At 43.0% G+C, this 18,085-nt stretch overlaps 1 protein-coding gene across 1 annotated transcript in view; it reads right to left on the bottom strand.

The window, feature by feature from the left end:
* Positions 1–17,584, bottom strand: part of LOC146027275 (calcium-activated chloride channel regulator 1-like) — a 48,886-nt gene extending 31,302 nt beyond the window's left edge. Inside the window, exons 1-8 of the mRNA XM_083158215.1 lie at positions 17,028–17,584; positions 16,506–16,569; positions 15,215–15,274; positions 14,405–14,545; positions 9,888–10,038; positions 4,489–4,597; positions 4,171–4,354; positions 676–900 (exon numbers count right to left, since the gene is read on the bottom strand). Of these exons, the coding sequence (XP_083014341.1) occupies positions 676–900; positions 4,171–4,354; positions 4,489–4,597; positions 9,888–10,038; positions 14,405–14,545; positions 15,215–15,274; positions 16,506–16,569; positions 17,028–17,584 (1,491 nt within the window). The remainder of the gene's footprint in view (positions 1–675; positions 901–4,170; positions 4,355–4,488; positions 4,598–9,887; positions 10,039–14,404; positions 14,546–15,214; positions 15,275–16,505; positions 16,570–17,027) is intronic.
* Positions 17,585–18,085: the final 501 nt, after the last annotated feature.

Genomic DNA, 18,085 nt, shown 5'->3' with positions numbered 1-18,085 from the left:
AGTGCCCCTGGATCGAAGTGGCTGGGTCACTCACAGGGTGCTTCCCTGTCTGTCTCCGCTTCAAGGAGACAGGCAGGGAGTGCCAGCAACCGGGGGGAGAGCGGGGGAGACAGGAAGCTGGCTGCAGTTATTCCGTCATAATGGGGCGTGCGAGCGTGCGTGCCAAATTCTGTCAGACTCTGGTGCAGGGGAAGGCGCACGGCAATTCTCATTAGAGTGGCTCCATCTGTAGCTCTGGCTTCTTAACACTTATTAAGCTTTTAGTTTTCTCACTGGTGTGCTGCTTTGTGCTTTCTGGCTGTTGCTGATTTATTGGAGTGCCACACCCCGCACCTAGATATAGTAATAGGGACCCCAATGCTCTGAGAAGCCGTGACAATTGGTTTTGGGGCTTGCCCATGTATTTGCAAATACTGTATATGCAAATACCTATATCTCTGAATCCTACTATCATATTGCTTTAAATCTGGTTGCTGGTATCATTCATTGTGCTGGGGGAAACAATCTGTATTTTATTGCCTAGTATAAACTATCAGGTAAAGTTTTCCAACAAATCATTGTTTTATACCATATGCTAATCTATTTCTGTCCCATCTGGACTCATTTCCCTATTGAAGTAATTGTGTAAAACTTAAGATGAGATGTTTCAGCTGCACCCTGCTAGTCAGCACTCACCAGAGACATGCTTCCAGATACATCCAGGACAAGAGTGAGCACTCTATCTCTGTACTGCAACAGTGAGAAGGTGGGGACAGGAATATTGGTGTCAGGTCTTGGTGGAGTGGAGCTTATATCGTCAGAGTTCATAATAACATCCCAGGTACTGCGAAAGTTACACATTCTGTTCTGGAGATTTGGAGCTTCTGTGTTATGGTTACTGGAATCACAAAAGTCATTTATCTGGAAACAAGATGTATTGACAATAAGAGAAGTCAAGTTTATAATATATATACAAATCCACACCCTAGACGTCAGCCTGGCATTTTGTGACCTTTATTTGGTGCTTTTGTTCTACAGCACAATGTACAGGTTACAATATATTATTGTTTGCATATTATATGATAATCATCTTTGTCATATATAATGACAATCAAGGTAGAAATTATTTTTAGAGTAAAAATCAATTATTTTTTGTATAAGGGTGTGGATTATTAGGTAGACAGTGTCTAGATAGAAAGTCAAAAGGTCTACCCTAAAAGGTCGACCTAGGGTCGAAAGGGTTAAAAGGTCAACCTTGCAAAGGATGACCTGGGAAAGTTTGACCGGGTCAAAATATCGACATGAAAAATGTAGACACATGAAAAGGTAGACATGATTTCTTCCCCCTTTTTTGTGTCAGTGTTGACCCCCCCCAATTAGAGTAAAGCATATGCTGGCTCACACTGCTTTGGGCTCGGTGCCTCGCTATACTCGGCACATTATTATATTCTCCCTCTATGCCAACATGGATGGTAAAGCAAGAATAAGGTGGTATCACTTGTCAACCTTGTCACGTGTCTACCTTTTTGATGTTGGCATTTTGACCCAGTCAACTTGTTGAGCCTGTTGACCTTTTGCAGTAGACATTTTGACCATCCAGACACTGTAGCTATATCAACTGGAAAAAGACTTCTATATGCTTATAATTAAAACATTTTTCATTATAATAAAATAATTACACTGTTTAGTCATTAAAGTACAGTGAAAAATATTAAATATAGCAAATTTTCCTGTACACTGGACTATAAAATGTATAACATTACAATATCATCATTTAATCCTGTATATCTGATAGGGAAATTATGCTCATATCATTACAAATGCAACAGTGGCTTCTGCAGGCTATTGAAGGACATGAACGATTACATCGATAAAATCCTATCGATAGCTCACCAATTGGCATATGTAGGAGCAAAGGTGGATGAGGAAGAAGTGGCGATGGTAATGCTGCAGAACTTAACAGAAGAATTTGACTTCCTAGTTGTCGCACTAGAGTCGAATGAAACCAAGCTTACAACCAAAGTTGTGAGGGCTAAGCTACTTCAGTTCCAAGAAAGAATCCGCAGGGACGCCATAGCTGAGGGTTCTGCCTTAGTAGCAACGGGTGCAAAACCCAAGAAATACACATTCATGTGTTATGTGTGCCACATAGCAGGGCACAAGGCTTCAGAATGCAGGATGAAGAACACTAGTGGTGCGCACAAGCGACACGACAAGAAGAACGAGTCAGCACTGAATGTAGCAGACAAGCCAAGAAGAGATTGCTGGTACATGGACTCGGGAGCCTCTAGACACTTCAGCTGCAACAAGAAGTGGTTCAATTCTTTGACACAGTGTACACCCACAACAGTTACAGGGATTGGTGAAAAGGTCCTTACTGCATCAAGTGTTGGGACAATCACAGTGAGACTAAGAATTGAGGGACAGACAGTAGTCACGGATATCCAAGATGTCCTGTACGTGCCAGAATTGGGAAGTAACCTCATTGCTATCAGTGTACTCGAGGCGAAAGGCTACAGAGTTCATTTTGCAAAGGGCAGGTGTATGGTGCATAACGAAAGAGGGACTGTAATTGCTTCAGCAACCCGATGCAACCAACTATACGTCCTGGACACAGAAGAATGCATGGCTTTGGCAGCCTCTGGTGAAAGCGAGTCGATGGAACTCTGGCACAGACGTTTGGGACACTTAGGACACGACAATGTCCAGAAATTAGCTGATGGGATGGCAACAGGGATCACAGTGAAAGACACCGAAAGACCTGTGTGCAAGAGTTGCATAAAAGGCAAGTAAACCCGCAACCCATTTCCCAAGTCAGCAAGTAGAGCGGAATCACAGCTAGCTCTGGTGCACACGGATGTGTGCGGACCAATGGAAGAGGAGTCAACCAGCGGTTACTTCATGACTCTCATCGCTGACGCCACAAGGATGACACACGTATACTTCATAAAGAAGAAAAGTGAAGTGGTCAAGAAAATTTTGTAGTACAAGAACCTAGTGATCTCAGCGTCCTGTCTCCATGTTCCCTAGCAACAAGCAGCCTACCGACTGCTTTGTCCCCCTCCAGCCACTGTAGCTAGTAGGGAGTAGCCCCAGCATCCCCATCGCTGTCATCACCTTGAGTGACAGCGTGCACAGCCACTAGCAGGGCAGCATTCCCTGACCCTGCTGTTAGAGCTTCCTCTCCTTGTCAGGAAGTGATATAGTGTGCCTGCATCCAGCTCCATGTGCATCGGAGTGTGTAGCTAGCTGTATCCCCCGCTGCCAGCGTGTCTCTTACATGGAGAGACACATAAATCACTGCTGAAGCTGAGACCTTACAAGCGTGAACCAGTACAAGCGTGAACCAGTTATTGCCATTAACCCTCCATAAGCTGAACGGATCAGATAAGTAACACTGCATTGTCTCTGAAGTTAACCTCTGAAGTACCATTGTACACTGTGTGCTTATCATTTAAATAAACCTTAAGCTGGTTAAGTCTTCCAAGTGTGTCGTCTAACAACCACACAGCACTATTACATAAATCCTCTGCCAATAATGACATCATCTCTAAGCGCCGGGACCACCGATCGCCGCGCCCCGGACCACTGCGCAGGGGGCAAGCCCAGCACCAAGGTAAGCTGCTGGGCTACCCCCAGTTCCCGTGCACCCGCCTAGCCCTCGTCCGTGAGGTGAATGGATGCCGCACAACAGGCATCCATTCACCTCCTCCCTGCTTCCACTCCAGAGTACAGCAGACAACAGCGGAGGCTGTGTGTGCCCCCCCCCCCCCCCCCCCCGTCCAACCTGCAGATGCTGCAGTCCAGAGGTTGGGCTTCCCCCAATGATGTTAATGGGAGCCGGGTCGGATGACCCGGCGTACCCATTTACACTGCCCTCTACCCAGGTCCTGTCCGTGTTCAACCCAGATCAGGACTGGGTAGAAGTCCCGTGTAAAGGGGCAGGGGTTGATGCAATTACACTGCCGCTGACACGAGTCTGACCCGCCGCTGACCCGGGTTTTTATGGCGGTGTAAAAGGGGTATTAACCAAAATACATAAAAGAGTGGACTGGAGTAGCTGGTACCAGAAATAAAACAGTTCTGGTGAATTTATTGCCATGAATATTGGCTCACCGCACAGATGTATCCTCTGTGGCTAGGTGACATGACTGGGTTCTAGTATTAAGGAATGATAGGCTGCACACGTACCTGGGACAGCGCCTGTGAATACATTATAGAATTCTGAACAAACTGTCTTTTGTCAGGCACAAATTCACAGCCCTCCTCATATAGGCCAGTGTTTGCATCAAAGTTGCAAGCTTGTATTGGACAGTCTACTCCATGGCATTGACCTGTTCTGATGATGTTAGTCCCAATGAAATCCACAGAACACCTAGCAAACACAAACAAGTTATTATTACAGAAGTCCTGTGAGTACATTTCCTAATAGAATAGTAACTCATCTGTGTAATTATGAACGTTCAGCTATTAGACCTGTCCTCAGAGTGCAGATACAGTACCGCATACCTTGTAGCTTCTATTTTTTGGTTTTCTGCGAAATAGTAAGGTTGATCCTCACTGTATTCATCATACACCCCCCAACGAAGGTGAGCCCATTCATGGACAAATACTCTTCCTAGAAAAAAACAAAATTAGTTAGAAGACAAGGATCATCTTATTTGTATACAAAGGCTGTGTATTATAAGGTTGACAGTGAAAAGCTGAGCCACTATTGGTTAACAGGCCCTACACCATATTAACCCTAGGTTGATATTGCCAAAAGGTTGACACAAGCAAAAGGTCTACATAGAAATGATCGACACATGACAAGATCGACATGAGTTTTTCCCGTTTTTTGTTGTCAATGTCGACATCTTGTTGTCTTTGTCGACATGGACACCATATACAGTAAGTGTACTGCATTATCTTGCATGGCTCACTGCGCTAGCCATGCTTCAGCCATGGTGCCTTGCTGCACTCAGCACACTATTATAATCTAATTTTATGCGCACTTAGATCGTGAAGTAATAAGAAGTCGATTTACAAAAAAAAAAATCACGAAAAACTAATGTTGACCTTTGCATGTGTTGACCATTAACATGTCAATCATGTGCTTGCGTCAAACTTTTGGTAGTGTCAACCAAGACCATGTCAACATTTTTCATGTTTCAACCTAATGCCTGTCAACCAATAGTGGTAAACCTATTGACTGTTGACCTAGACACTGTCGACCGGATATCTTATACAAATACACTTCATCAATACCTACCTAATATTGACAGAGAAGAACACACACAGAATTTTAACGGTATTCATCATAATGGAGGCATTATATGCATCTGCTGAGGTGCTATGGGTAAAAGGTTGTTTTTCCCAGAATGCAAAAACTGCAATTGCCCAGATTTCATCAGAGCCATAATAGGGTGTGAAGGTGCCTGAGGCTTTGGCACCAGCACATGTGACATCATGTTCATCATAAACAGGGGTGCAGATTGCAAGTACCAGGAAGATAGGCATCAAGTGTGCCCTAAGAAATAGCAGAGCGTCTCTCTCTGGCTGATCTGCAGGCTGCAGCCCCAGGCTCCCGTCAAACAAAATACATTTGCTACAGGGCAGTGACAGTTCCGCCGGCTCGGCATTGCACATTCCTAGTTACAGCTCTGCATGTCATCTCAACATGGTTTGAGTAAGCTCAATTTTCTGTCTTTTTGTGATATGGTGCAATATTTTAGCTGTCTAAAAATCGCACCCTATTACATCTCACCCATAAGCTGTTTTGATCCCAATATTTTATGTATGCGTTTTTAAACTATTTAACACTATGCAACACTGTGCTATGGGTGCGTATTTGTAGTTACCACTCACTAATGGAATAGTTTATATTAGATTGATAAAGATGTTGTGTTAGTGTTAAACTGGCTCAGGGACGGATTGGCCCACCGGGAAACCGGGCCGTTTAACTAACTTAATTGAGAATGAATTAAACAGATAAATGTGGCGCAATAATGAAGATATATACAAATAAGTTATTGTGTGACTGTGAGATTAGCCGAGTGTGTATATACTCGGGTAGAATGTGATGCACTGATGTAACGTCACTTCCGGTGCTGGAAAGCATTATGGGTAATGTAGTCCCATTCATCCCCAACTTCATGCCTGAACGAATGGGGAATGGAATAGAAATAGGTAGATCAGGGACGGCAAGAATACTATCATGTTGATGAAAACATGAATGGACTAAAAGCCACAATTGTCGTAAGAAGGGATAAGGAAAACAGCAGAAAAGAATAGCGGAACGTCATTTCCGGTAAGAGATTAATGTGACCGGAATGACAGGGATGTATGGGTACAATCGGTTTACTGTATATAATGTTTTAAGAAAATGAGGATTGACACTGTTATGAGCAATATACACTGATCCTTAGTGATTTAACTTTATAAATGTGGATAATTCATTCCCATGTTGTTATTATCGGAATAAATGGATTATAATTGGTTAACCTCTCACATGTGACTGTCACGTGATTAAACATGTGACTAAGATATGTCACAATTTGCATATGATGAGGTCATAAAGATGACCCGGAAGAACTTCCTAAAGGTCATATTATGTTAAAATACTCAGTTTCTATGTTGAATACATTTTTTTTTTTTTTGTAGTATAAGAATACTCTATGTTTATAAGGTCTGTCTCCATTAGATAAGATATGAAATATGTGATTATCATATATTTTTAATGAGTGATTCAAGTCAGTATGCAAATGATTCCCATAATGCATTGGGTATAAATACAGGTCCTGAGCACACAAGCAGTATACCTTGACAAAGCTGGTGTTTGGACAGCGAAACGCATTGGTACTGCTGGGCACCAGATCCTGGGTAATTCTTGGAGGACCTACCTGCTTAATTCTCTGACCACTGCGCTCCCTGGATAAAAATCTGGAAGTCTTTGGCTAATTTCAAAAACTGACCTGGACATTTGGCCGCGAGGTTGTAGGTAGGCTACCAAAACATCAGCCACTCCCTCAGTGTGCCTACAGTGACATTTACTGCCGTTCTGGGACTCCATCCAATATTGGGATTACAAATACAGTGTGGACAGTGCGGGATTCATTGTTCCTCCACCCCATTTGGGGACTGCCTGGATATACGTGAGATCTGGTACCATTGTTTTTAAAACAACATTTTTAACAGATATTTTTTGTTACAGTGTACACTTTTTTATGTGTTATATGTGCTAATATATATGCAAACAAATTATAATATGATATAAAAAATAAATTGTTTATATTTTAGAAAAATTTGAATCACTCATTAATGAATGTGAGCACTGCTTTTTCTTCTTTCGCAATTTTTTGTGGAGACTGACCCTCCCCACTTAAGCAACTGCTCCAATTGAGTCAGCATCTCTAAATACAAGCGCTCCCAGGGTTATACACACTAGTGTATTAACCCATTTTTTGGTATATTATCAGTTCCCCCTGCCCTCCTCCCTGACAACGTGTGCGCCTACACGCACACCAGCGGCAACATGAGCTATCCGCATCAGCCCACACACAGGGGGTTATATTAGCTGGAAGCAGCCCACACACTAGCGGCACCATGAACCAGCATGAACAGACTGGCCAGCAGCCCTCCAAGCAGTAAGGTCCCCTATGTATTCAGTTGACACCCCCAGTAGTGGCTGCCTAGAGTTACTCCCTGGGGGAAGGTGGTAGTGGTCTTAGAGTGCCTTGGTGTGAAATGTATACATGTATGGAAACAGTGCACGTGTAAATGAGAGCGCCAGTGTATGTATGAATAAGTGCGCTGGTGCATGCTTATATGTATGTATGTATGAATGAGAGCATCAGTGTAGATATGTATGAGTGCGTGCGTTGCTGTATGTATGAATGATAGCGGCAGTGTATGTATGATTGAATGAGAGCGTCAGTCTATGTATGTATGAATGAGAGTGTCAGAGTATGTATGAATGAAGGTGTCAGTATATGTATGTATGAATGGGAGCGTCAGTGTATGTATGTATGAATGGGAGCGTCAGTGCATGTATGTATGTATGTATGAATGAGAGCGTCGGTGTATGTATGTATGTATGAATGAGAGTGTCAGTGTATGTATGAATGAGAGTGTCAGTGTATATATGTATGTATGAATGAATGAGAGCATCAGTGCATGTATGTATGAATGAGAGTGTCAGTGTATGTATGTATGAATGAGAGTGTCAGTGTATGTGTGTATGAATGAGGGTGTCAGTGTATGTATGAATGAGAGCGTCAGTGCATGTATGTATGTATGAATGAGAGCGTCAGTGTATGTATGTATAAATGAGAGCGTCAGTGCATGTGTGTATGAATGAGAATGTCAGTGTGTGTATGAATGAGAGCGTCAGTGTATGTATGTATAAGAGTGTCAGTGTATGTATGAATGAGAGTGTCAGTGTATGTATGAATGAGAGTGTCAGTGTATGTATGAGAGTGTCAGTGTATGTATGTATAAGAGCGTCAGTGTATGTATGTATAAGAGCGTCAGTGTATGTATGTATAAGAGCGTCAGTGTATGTATGTATGAGAGTGTCAGTGTATGTATGTATGAATGAGGGTGTCAGTGTATGTACTGTATGTATGTATGAATGAGAGCGTCAGTGCATGTATGAATGTGAGTGTCAGTGTATGTATGTATGAGAGCATCAGTGTATGTATGTATGAGAGTGTCAGTGTATGTATGTATGTATGAATGAGGGTGTCAGTGTATGTATGTATGTATGTATGTATGTATGAATGAGAGCGTCAGTGCATGTATGTATGTATGAATGTGTCAGTGCATGTATGTATGTATGATTGTGTCAGTGTATGTATGTATGTATGTATGAGAGTGTCAGTGCATGTATGTATGAATGAGAGCGTCAGTGTATGTATGTATGAATGAGAGTGTCAGTGTATGTGTGTATAAGAGCGTCAGTGTATGTATGTATGAATGAGAGCGTCAGTGCATGTATGTATGTATGAGAGTGTCAGTGTATGTATGTATGTATTAGAGCGTCAGTGTATGTATGAATGAGAGCGTCAAAGTATGTATGAATGAGAGCGTCAGTGCATGTATGTATGTATGAGCGCATCAGTGCATGTATGTATGAATGAGAGTGTCAATGTATGTATGTATGTATGAATGATAGCGGCAGTGCATGTATGAAGAATGTCAGTGTATGTAAATGTAATTAAGAGCAACAGCGTATGTACTATGTGGATGGAGGTCTTCAGCTCCACACTCAATGGGGTGCATATGTACAGAATAATAATTCAGGTTAATAGTGACTACAGTGGGGTCAATGTGCTCAAACCTTCAGTATCATCAGGAGCCTAACCCTAACCATACACTTTCCTCACCCCATACCCTAACTACAGTATACATCCCCTTAGCCTTATCCTGACTATACACCCCCATCACCTAACCCTAACTATACACGCCCCATAGCCTAACCTTAACTACACATCCCCCATAGACTAACTCTCTCTATACACCCCCCTACAGCCCAACCATTTACATCGCACCTGCAGTATAACCCCACCTATCCCCCTCCCCACAGCATAGACCTAACCATACACTCCCCGCAGCCTATAACCCTAACCATACTCATCCTGCAGCAGCCTATAACCCTAACCATACACTCACGAAACCCCTATAGCCTATAACCCTAACTATACACACTAACCCCACAGTGTAACACCCCCCCCCCCCCGGTTGACCATATTCCCGTGAGAAACCCCCCCCCCCCCCCAATAGGGTTATTGAATAAATGAAAAACTCCTCCCCAGTTGGTTTACCAACTGGACTTAAAGCAAATATGACCTACAAATACTAATGTGACAGCATGTGCTGGTAATTGAAGGCAGGAATGTAAAGACTAATGAAATGGAAACAAAATTCACCTCTAGGTCCATACACTGAGAGCAGACTGTCGTCCAGTAAGAAATTTGGTGTCAGATGAATGTATCTTCCTGGTTCTCCACAAAGTCCGTACTGTAAAGTGTATGGGTCATCTCCATATTGCATGTAGGGGTTAGCAATAATTATATCTGCCTAGTGAATTTAAACACATACACACAATACTCAATTAAAACATATGCTTAAAATACTTATCCTCTTAAGATTCTCCATTTGTACAAGTATTAAACATTAACTTTTATTCTGATTATTTAAAAAGTCAATCTTGACAAATACAACATCCTGCTTGGATCTTCCAGAATAGGCTCAGATCTAAAAACCAAGGCAAAACACAGAGGTCCAGGTGTCTGATCTCTGTGTTTTGCGCCAGAAAGCTAAGACTCACTTCTCCCTGTCGGATCCAATCAGTGGCAGCTACCATGGTAACATGCCACTGGTAGGTTGGTAATGGCTGTCTCTCAGCCAGCAATAGATTACCATGGTAACAGACCGCTATTTGGATTAGGTACAGAAGTGCATTAATGTGTAGGAAAAAAGCTCCACACCAAGGAGGGCTGCAACTGCCCCTGAGATGTCCCTCTAAGAAACCCCCCCCCCCTTACCTTGTGCCTCCCTAAGCTCTCTTGCCCCCTTAGCATCCTTACCAGTAGAAAATATTTCTGAATAGGAGCACAAAGAGTTGTGAAACTAAAGGTTCTACAAAAATATAGTGTTTGTCAGTCACTGCAGATCAAATTTACATGAAAAAGAAAATTTGTGTATCACACAGCACCACCCATTGTTGGTAATAACAAAATACACATCAACAGTTATACCACACCTCAATGATTGAAATTGGAGATGATGTAATAACCTTTTGGAGACAGTTGTATTTTCCAAAAGCAACAATCTCTCCAGAACGTTTTTTTCTCAATAACCTAAGATAAACCTGTAAAGATTTTGTCTATTTTCCAATAAGCATGGGGATTTTTAGAGACACACAGGCAAGAAAAAAACATTATTGATGCAGTACCTTTGATACACAAAAGGATATACTAACGTATTTTACTTACTTTTATATTATCAATATTTTTTTATTAGTCAAATACCATGCGGCAAAACAGCTGCGGGAGAAATGGCTTAACTCATGTACCCCTCTTGGATGGTGAAGGCGAGGATTAGTGGAGACTCCAGTACCGGTTCAACATCCCACCAATATGCAGAGTGTCCGCTTGCAGAGAGTGTCCGTAAGGGAGAAGACAGACACAGTTAACACATTTTGGAATGTCCTTCTTCAGAGGTGTGAAATAAAAGTGTCCTTCTAGCTCTATTTATACCCAGATAAAAATACATATTTTTAATGTAATTTTATCTAGTTTATTTTTTTATGGTTTTTATCGGATTGTATTCTGAGTCTGTATGAACTATGAATTACATGCACTCTTGGATGCGGCATCTTCCTTTAAAAAAATGGACCTGGTAACGACCAAAATATATGAAATGCACTAGGGAACCACAAATGTGGATATCAATTACAGCCGCATGATAAAGATGACCTTTAACCCGAGGCGGCATGCGGAGCACAAGAGTGGAATGCATGCGCCACTCAAAGACAGAAGCCATACTGGGTCCGATTTCTGAAAGACATCACTTCTCTGCGAAACTTCCAGCAGAATTGAAAGAGACATTTAGGAAGGACATGTATATCTTCCAACTGTACCTTTTTGGCCAGAACAGTACCAGTTTTTATGACATTTACAAAGGGCTTTGTACCAGGTTTGTGGATCTCCAATTGTCAATTGAAATGATAGGACTGGGGGTGTGAACATACACTTTATCCTTGGCCCCCTTTCCGAATTTGTATGGGTTTCAGCCTTTCATATATTGGAAGGTATGAACTTAAGGGTATACATTGGACATTTATTTCACACTTCTGAACAAGGAGTTTCTGGAACATGTTAAGTGTGACTCTCTTCTCCCCTATGTGTACACTGTGCATGCAGACCCCCTTAGTATCCTGCCTTTACCATGAACTCCCCTCCCCACCCAGTACCCCTGAGCATTCTCCACTTACGCTGTGCCCCCTTAGCTTGTGTCCCACCAAGTTCCCCACACAGATCCTGGGTAAATGAGAGGACTCTCAGGGGACACCTGAGGGGCAGCTACTCTCCCAGATCGAGGGTAAGGGGGGAACTCTCATAGGGACATCTCAAGGTCCACCATAGATCCATTACCCTATTGGGCTCTCCTGAGCATCTCCCCTTACCATTTGCCCTCTTAACATCCTTCCTTACCCTGTGTCCCCATAAACTCCCATTGTCCATCTTATACCCCTGTTCTTCCCCCTCTTACACTGTGCCCCATGAGCTCTCCTCCCCATCATGTGCCCCCCTGAGCATGTTCCCCTTACCCTGTACACCTTAGCATCTTTCATTAGCCTGTCTACCCCAAAGATCCCTTCCCAGATCCTGTGACCTCTGTGCACCACCCTCTTACAGGGTGCCCCCTGAGCTCCTCTCCACAATACTGTGCTCCCTGGGTGTCCCCCACTTACCATGTGCTACAGAGTATCTCCCCCTTATCCTGTGTCCCTTGAACATATCCCACTTATCCTGTGCCCCTTGAGATTCCCTGCCTTACTTGTGTCCTCCTAAACTCCCCTCCCCATCATTTGTTATTTGAGCATATCCTCCAGCCCTGTGCCTCCTTGAGTACCCCCCAACCCTGTCTTGCGTGACCTTCCTACTCTACACTGAGCTCCCATTGCCTTGTTCTCTATTGAGCATGCCCTCCCTCTTCCCCGTGTGCCCCATGAGCATGTCCTGCCCTCTGCTGTGTTATGTTAAAATCTAAATTGACTTGAAATTATTGGAAATTATTGTTATTAAGATTAAAAATACATTAGGAACAAAAAAAGACCCAAATTACATGGCAATTTTTTTTGCATTTGAAAAAGAAATACATATTAAAAAAACAGGTGTGGGTGGTTTTTCCAAATCAGAACCAAAACCAAAAACACAGAATTAATACAGATCCAAAAACCAAAACATCGGGTTCAGCGCACAGGGTCCATACTAGGAACCAACAACTACTGATAGTAGGATTCCCTTCTTAATTAGTGATATTATATTCACAGGTTCTTTATGCTCTATATAGAGGCAGGCTGAGGTGCGTCAGGTACACTAGCATATTAGCCATTTACAGTATAATCAAAATAATAACTTGTTTTCAATACAGTATCAGGGATGCATGCACATTCCCCAAACCTCCTTATTGTGCTGCATATAAATTTCTCATGGGAGAAGGTAGAGTGAAGTAATGCCACCCAAGCTACAAATAATGGGGGTCTCAAGCCATCCAGGTACAAGCTATACACACAAAAGTAAGGAGATTATTACTTACAATAATTATGATTTCTCTCCCTTCCAGCCGAAGGCGAGGGAATTCAGTGACGAATGGGCGGGCATTCGTCTGGGTGGCGGATGGCATTTATGGGCTCACTAGGCGGCAAGCCAAACTGAATTAGGCCCTAAATCCCTTAGGATATCATCTATAAATATAATAAAACTAAGGGCTGTGTCTGTATGTAAAGATTTTTTTTTTTTAGACATACAGTACTTTTAGTTTAAGAACAATGGAAATGAAAAAAGAATATGTCTGTTCATTTGGGCATAACAAAAACTACTGGATGAACTTGGATTGCATTTTCATTATTGTATAGCTAAGTGACATAGAAAAAAAAGGTATTAATATGTATTATCTCAATGTGACATTTGGGACAGGAGCAATAAGGAAAACCAGACACTTTACACTCAGAGCATGTTAGTTCTGCTTAGCAATAACAGACATCCATGCAACCAAAGCCGTGGGCAAATGCTAGTTCTTAAATATATTGTAAATCAAAAATAAAATGTATCATAGCATAATAATCAATTTGATCTGTAAGTAATACTATGAATTCACAAAATATGTTACATGGAAACTATATGAAAAACCGTAGCTTGATATCAATATAAAATCACAATAAAATAAAAGTGAAATCAATTAAACCATCACAAAAGGTCATAATATAATCATTTGGTAAACATAGTAAATATTAATATCACTGTGACATAATTAGTATAAAACACATTTCCTGAAAATTCATGTTATCGCATTAATTATCAGGAAATCATGTTAAAATCAATGTGAAATCATTATGAATTCTGGAATAACAATATCATTAATTAGTTTGATACAAAATTGTGATAAAATTAACCTAAAATAGCTGTTAATGCAATATGAAATTATTATGAATATTCTATTATATTTAACATTTAAGTCATTCATGGTTTTACCTTTTTTTTGTACATGCAGCTCAATTTAACATATCGTCAAATGATTGCGTGCTCAGTAAGGGGGTACCTGGTGATGTCACTAAATGTGCCACTCAACTCACATCATCAGGTTGAAACCCTCAGAAAATGCCACTGTCCTGCTAAAAAGACCCACAAAATTTTTAAATAAATCTATAAAGACATACCGTGCCATAGGTTTCTGTTGTTGGCCTCGTATAATTATTTACTTGTGTCCAAGTAGATGGCAGAAGGATTTTAACGCTTTTTATGAAAAGTCTTTTCCTGGTTGCCAAAAATAAATAATTTGTTGCTTCTTTTACCATATTCTAGAAAAGAAAAACAGATAAATCATTTGTTTTAAGAAGAAAGCAACCCACCTTGATGCTGGACTAATGGAAGTTAGAGAACATATTTAAATAAACATATCATTAGCCTATTAAACAATTGCAAATAGATTAATTAGGGGCAGCCTGCAAAAGCCACTGCTCCCTGTCATGTTTAACCCTTTGGGTCGATCCAATTAGTTCCGAAGATTGCGAGTTGCCATTCGGGTACCGTTTTAATGCTAACACAGCATCCGAATTAAGCCTAACTCACACCCTTCACAGGGCCAAATTTGCAGAAAAGTGCGCTCACCCCTATGGAGGTGCAAGCACTTTTCAGTGAATTCGGCCTGCCGTAAAGTGCGCCCAGTGTGCTGATGATTCGTAACCTTCGGGACGAATAGGATCGACCTCTTAGAGTGCCAACATCTTTGTGACAGAGCTTCATAACATCCAGTAAAATGTCAGCATCGCTCACATTTGTTATATAAATTCAAATAAAAAATGTTGTGTAAAAAACATTATATTTCCTACATAAGGTAAACATTACAAGTCATTATGATGAATAAAAATGTTTTCTTGGCATTTTTCACATCTATTTTGATCAATTCACCTGGCACAGAAATTTAAAAAAGCAGAAAAAAAAGGTTTTTAATAGCAAAACACCCTTACTTTGCTGTACATAGAATGAAACACTCCAGGAAGTACGGTAGTGGCTTTTGTAAACCACATCTTACAAACAAACAAACAAACTAAAATACATGCCTTATAGCAGCCACTGCAAACAACCACAGATAATAGGAATTTGGTACTCACCGATAATTCCCTTTCTCCGAATCCGAAGGGGACACTGAAGTACTACGCTGGGGATAGTGTGGTGTTATGGAGGAGTTGGCACTTTAAGAACTTGAAGTGTGGTGTGGCTCCTCCCCCTCTATCCCCCCCTCAGACTCCAGTCTTAGTTACTGTGCCCGAGAGGAGAAAAGAGACCAGGAAACCTCTGACAGAGAGAGAGAGAGAATGAAAACAAGACACCGAAACAAAAATAAGTCAAAAGAACTTACATACAGACCATCGCATGCAACACAACCTGGCCACATGCGACCTGTAAAAACCCCTCCCTTACCAGAAGACCAGTGCCGGGAGGGCGCTCAGTGTCCCCTTCGGATTCGGAGAAAGGGAATTATCGGTGAGTACCAAATTCCTATTTTCTCCTTCATCCTCTGGGGACACTGAAGTACTACGCTGGGGACGTCCCAAAGCCATCCCCACGGGCGGGAAGGCGCTGGGCATCCTGAAGCACCGCGCGGCCAAACCTAGTAGAGGATGCCGCGAAGGTGTCAAACCTATAAAACTTAATAAAGGTATTGGGCCCAGACCAAGTGGCTGCCCTACATACCTGAGAAAGAGACACCCCCCTGGCCGCCGCCCAAGAAGGTCCCACCGAACGGGTGGAATGAGCCGAAACTCTAGTAGGCGGAGGCCGGGAGGCCTGAACATAAGCTTGTTTAATGGTTAGACAAATCCACCTGGCCAAAGTTTGCTTGGTAGCCGGCCAACCACGTTTTGCGGAACAGTATAGGACAAACAGAGAATCCGACTTCCTGAGATCCTTGGTTCTGTCCACATAAACCTGCAAAGTTCTGACCACATCCAGTGAAGCGAACTCTCCTGTCAAGGCCGGAACCACGATTGGCTGATTAAGATGATAAGCCGTCACCACCTTTGGCAAGTAATCCAATCTAGTACGGAGTTCCGCCCTATCTGAGTGGAACACCAAATACGGAGAACGACATGAGAGAGCACTGAGGTCAGACACTCGTCTAGCCGATGCCAAAGCCAGTAAGATCACCGTCTTCCAGGTAAGTAAACGTAAATCAATAGATTCTAAAGGCTCAAACACCTCAGACTTGAGATAGTCCAGCACCAAAGGAAGATCCTAAGGTTCTTCCGGAGGTCTTACCGGAGGCTGCAGCCTTAGAACCCCATTCAAAAATGTTTGTATTTCCGGCATCAAGGCTAATCGCCTATGAAAGAAAACCGACAAGGCGGACACCTGGACCTTAAGGGACCCTAAACGAAGGCCCGCCTCAAACCCTGATTGCAGAAACCTCAACAATCGGGACAAAGAAAAAACAGCTGTAGGGCACTTGTGTCGTTCACACCACGACACATAAGCCTTCCAAATCCTGTAATAATGCCGGGAAGTAACCTCCTTCCTGGCTCTCATCATTGTGGGAATGACCTCTTTAGGTACCCCACGCCTACTCAGCAGCTCGGCCTCAACAGCCACGCCGTCAAACGCAGCTGCCTTAATTCTTGGTAGACGAATGGTCCCTGTTGCAATAGATCCTCTCTTTGAGGCAGTAGCCAGGGTTGATCTATCAGGAGCCCCTGAAGATCGGCAAACCAAGGCCGACGAGGCCAATTTGGAGCTATGAAAATCACCGTTGCCTTCTCGCGCTTGATCCGTTTGAGTACTAACTGAATCAAGGGTAACGGAGGGAACACATAGATTAGATGGTAATTCCACTCTGCGGTCAGAGCATCCGTCGCCACTGCCTCCGGATCTCGTGACCTGGAACAATACTGAGCCACCTTGCAATTCTGTTTGGATGCCATCGTGTCTATCTGAGGTAACCCCCAACGATTGACAATCTGGCCAAACACCTCCGGATGCAGTGCCCACTCCCCTGGGTGCACATCCTGGCGACTTAAATAGTCCGCTTCCCAATTGTCCACCCCTGGAATGAACACCGCCGAGAAGGCCAGAGAATTCCTCTCCGCCCATTGAAGGATCGGGCGTACCTCCTGCATAGCTGCCCGACTGCGCGTTCCACCCTGTCTGTTGATATATGCCACAGCCGTGGCATTGTCCGACTGAATTCGGATCGGCTTCCCTCTGATGAACAGGTCCGCCTTGAGAAGAGCCAGACGGATAGCCCGAATCTCCAGAATATTTATCGGCAGCCTTGATTCCTGCGGAGACCAGTGACGTCCCATCATAACCGCCCCCCAGCCCCTCAGGCTGGCATCCGTCATGATGATAGTCCACTCCCAGACTCCGAACCGACGCCCCTCCAACAGATTGGCCGTGTGAAGCCACCAGTGAAGGGACAGCCGACTGCAGGGTGAAAGAATTACCGTCCTGTGCATGTGGACATGCGAACCCGACCACTATCTCAACAGATCGAGTTGAAAAGTCCTGGAATGGAAACGGCCGAAAGGCAGAGCCTCGAAGGAGGCGACCATCTTGCCAAGCAACCGAATGCAAAGGTGCACCGACACCCTCCGAGGACGAAGCACCTGCTTCACCAAGTCCTGAATCGAGGCAATTTTCTCCAAGGGAAGGAAGACCCGCTGTACTTCTGTGTCCAGAATCAGTCCAAGAAACAAAATCCTTTGGGAAGGTACCATCTGGGATTTGCCATAGTTTAGAATCCAGCCATGCCGAATCAAGGTCTGACAAGTCACGTGAAGAGCCTGTTCCAGCTGACTCCTGGATCCGGCTTTTATCAACAAATCGTCCAGATACGGAACAAT

This window comes from Crinia signifera, chromosome 8, assembly GCF_055691185.1.
Source record: "Crinia signifera chromosome 8, ASM5569118v1, whole genome shotgun sequence".
In the NCBI taxonomy this organism is placed as follows: Eukaryota; Metazoa; Chordata; class Amphibia; order Anura; family Myobatrachidae; genus Crinia; species Crinia signifera.
Note: the sequence above shows the minus strand (reverse complement) of the source record. Positions and strands in the feature narration are given on the sequence as shown.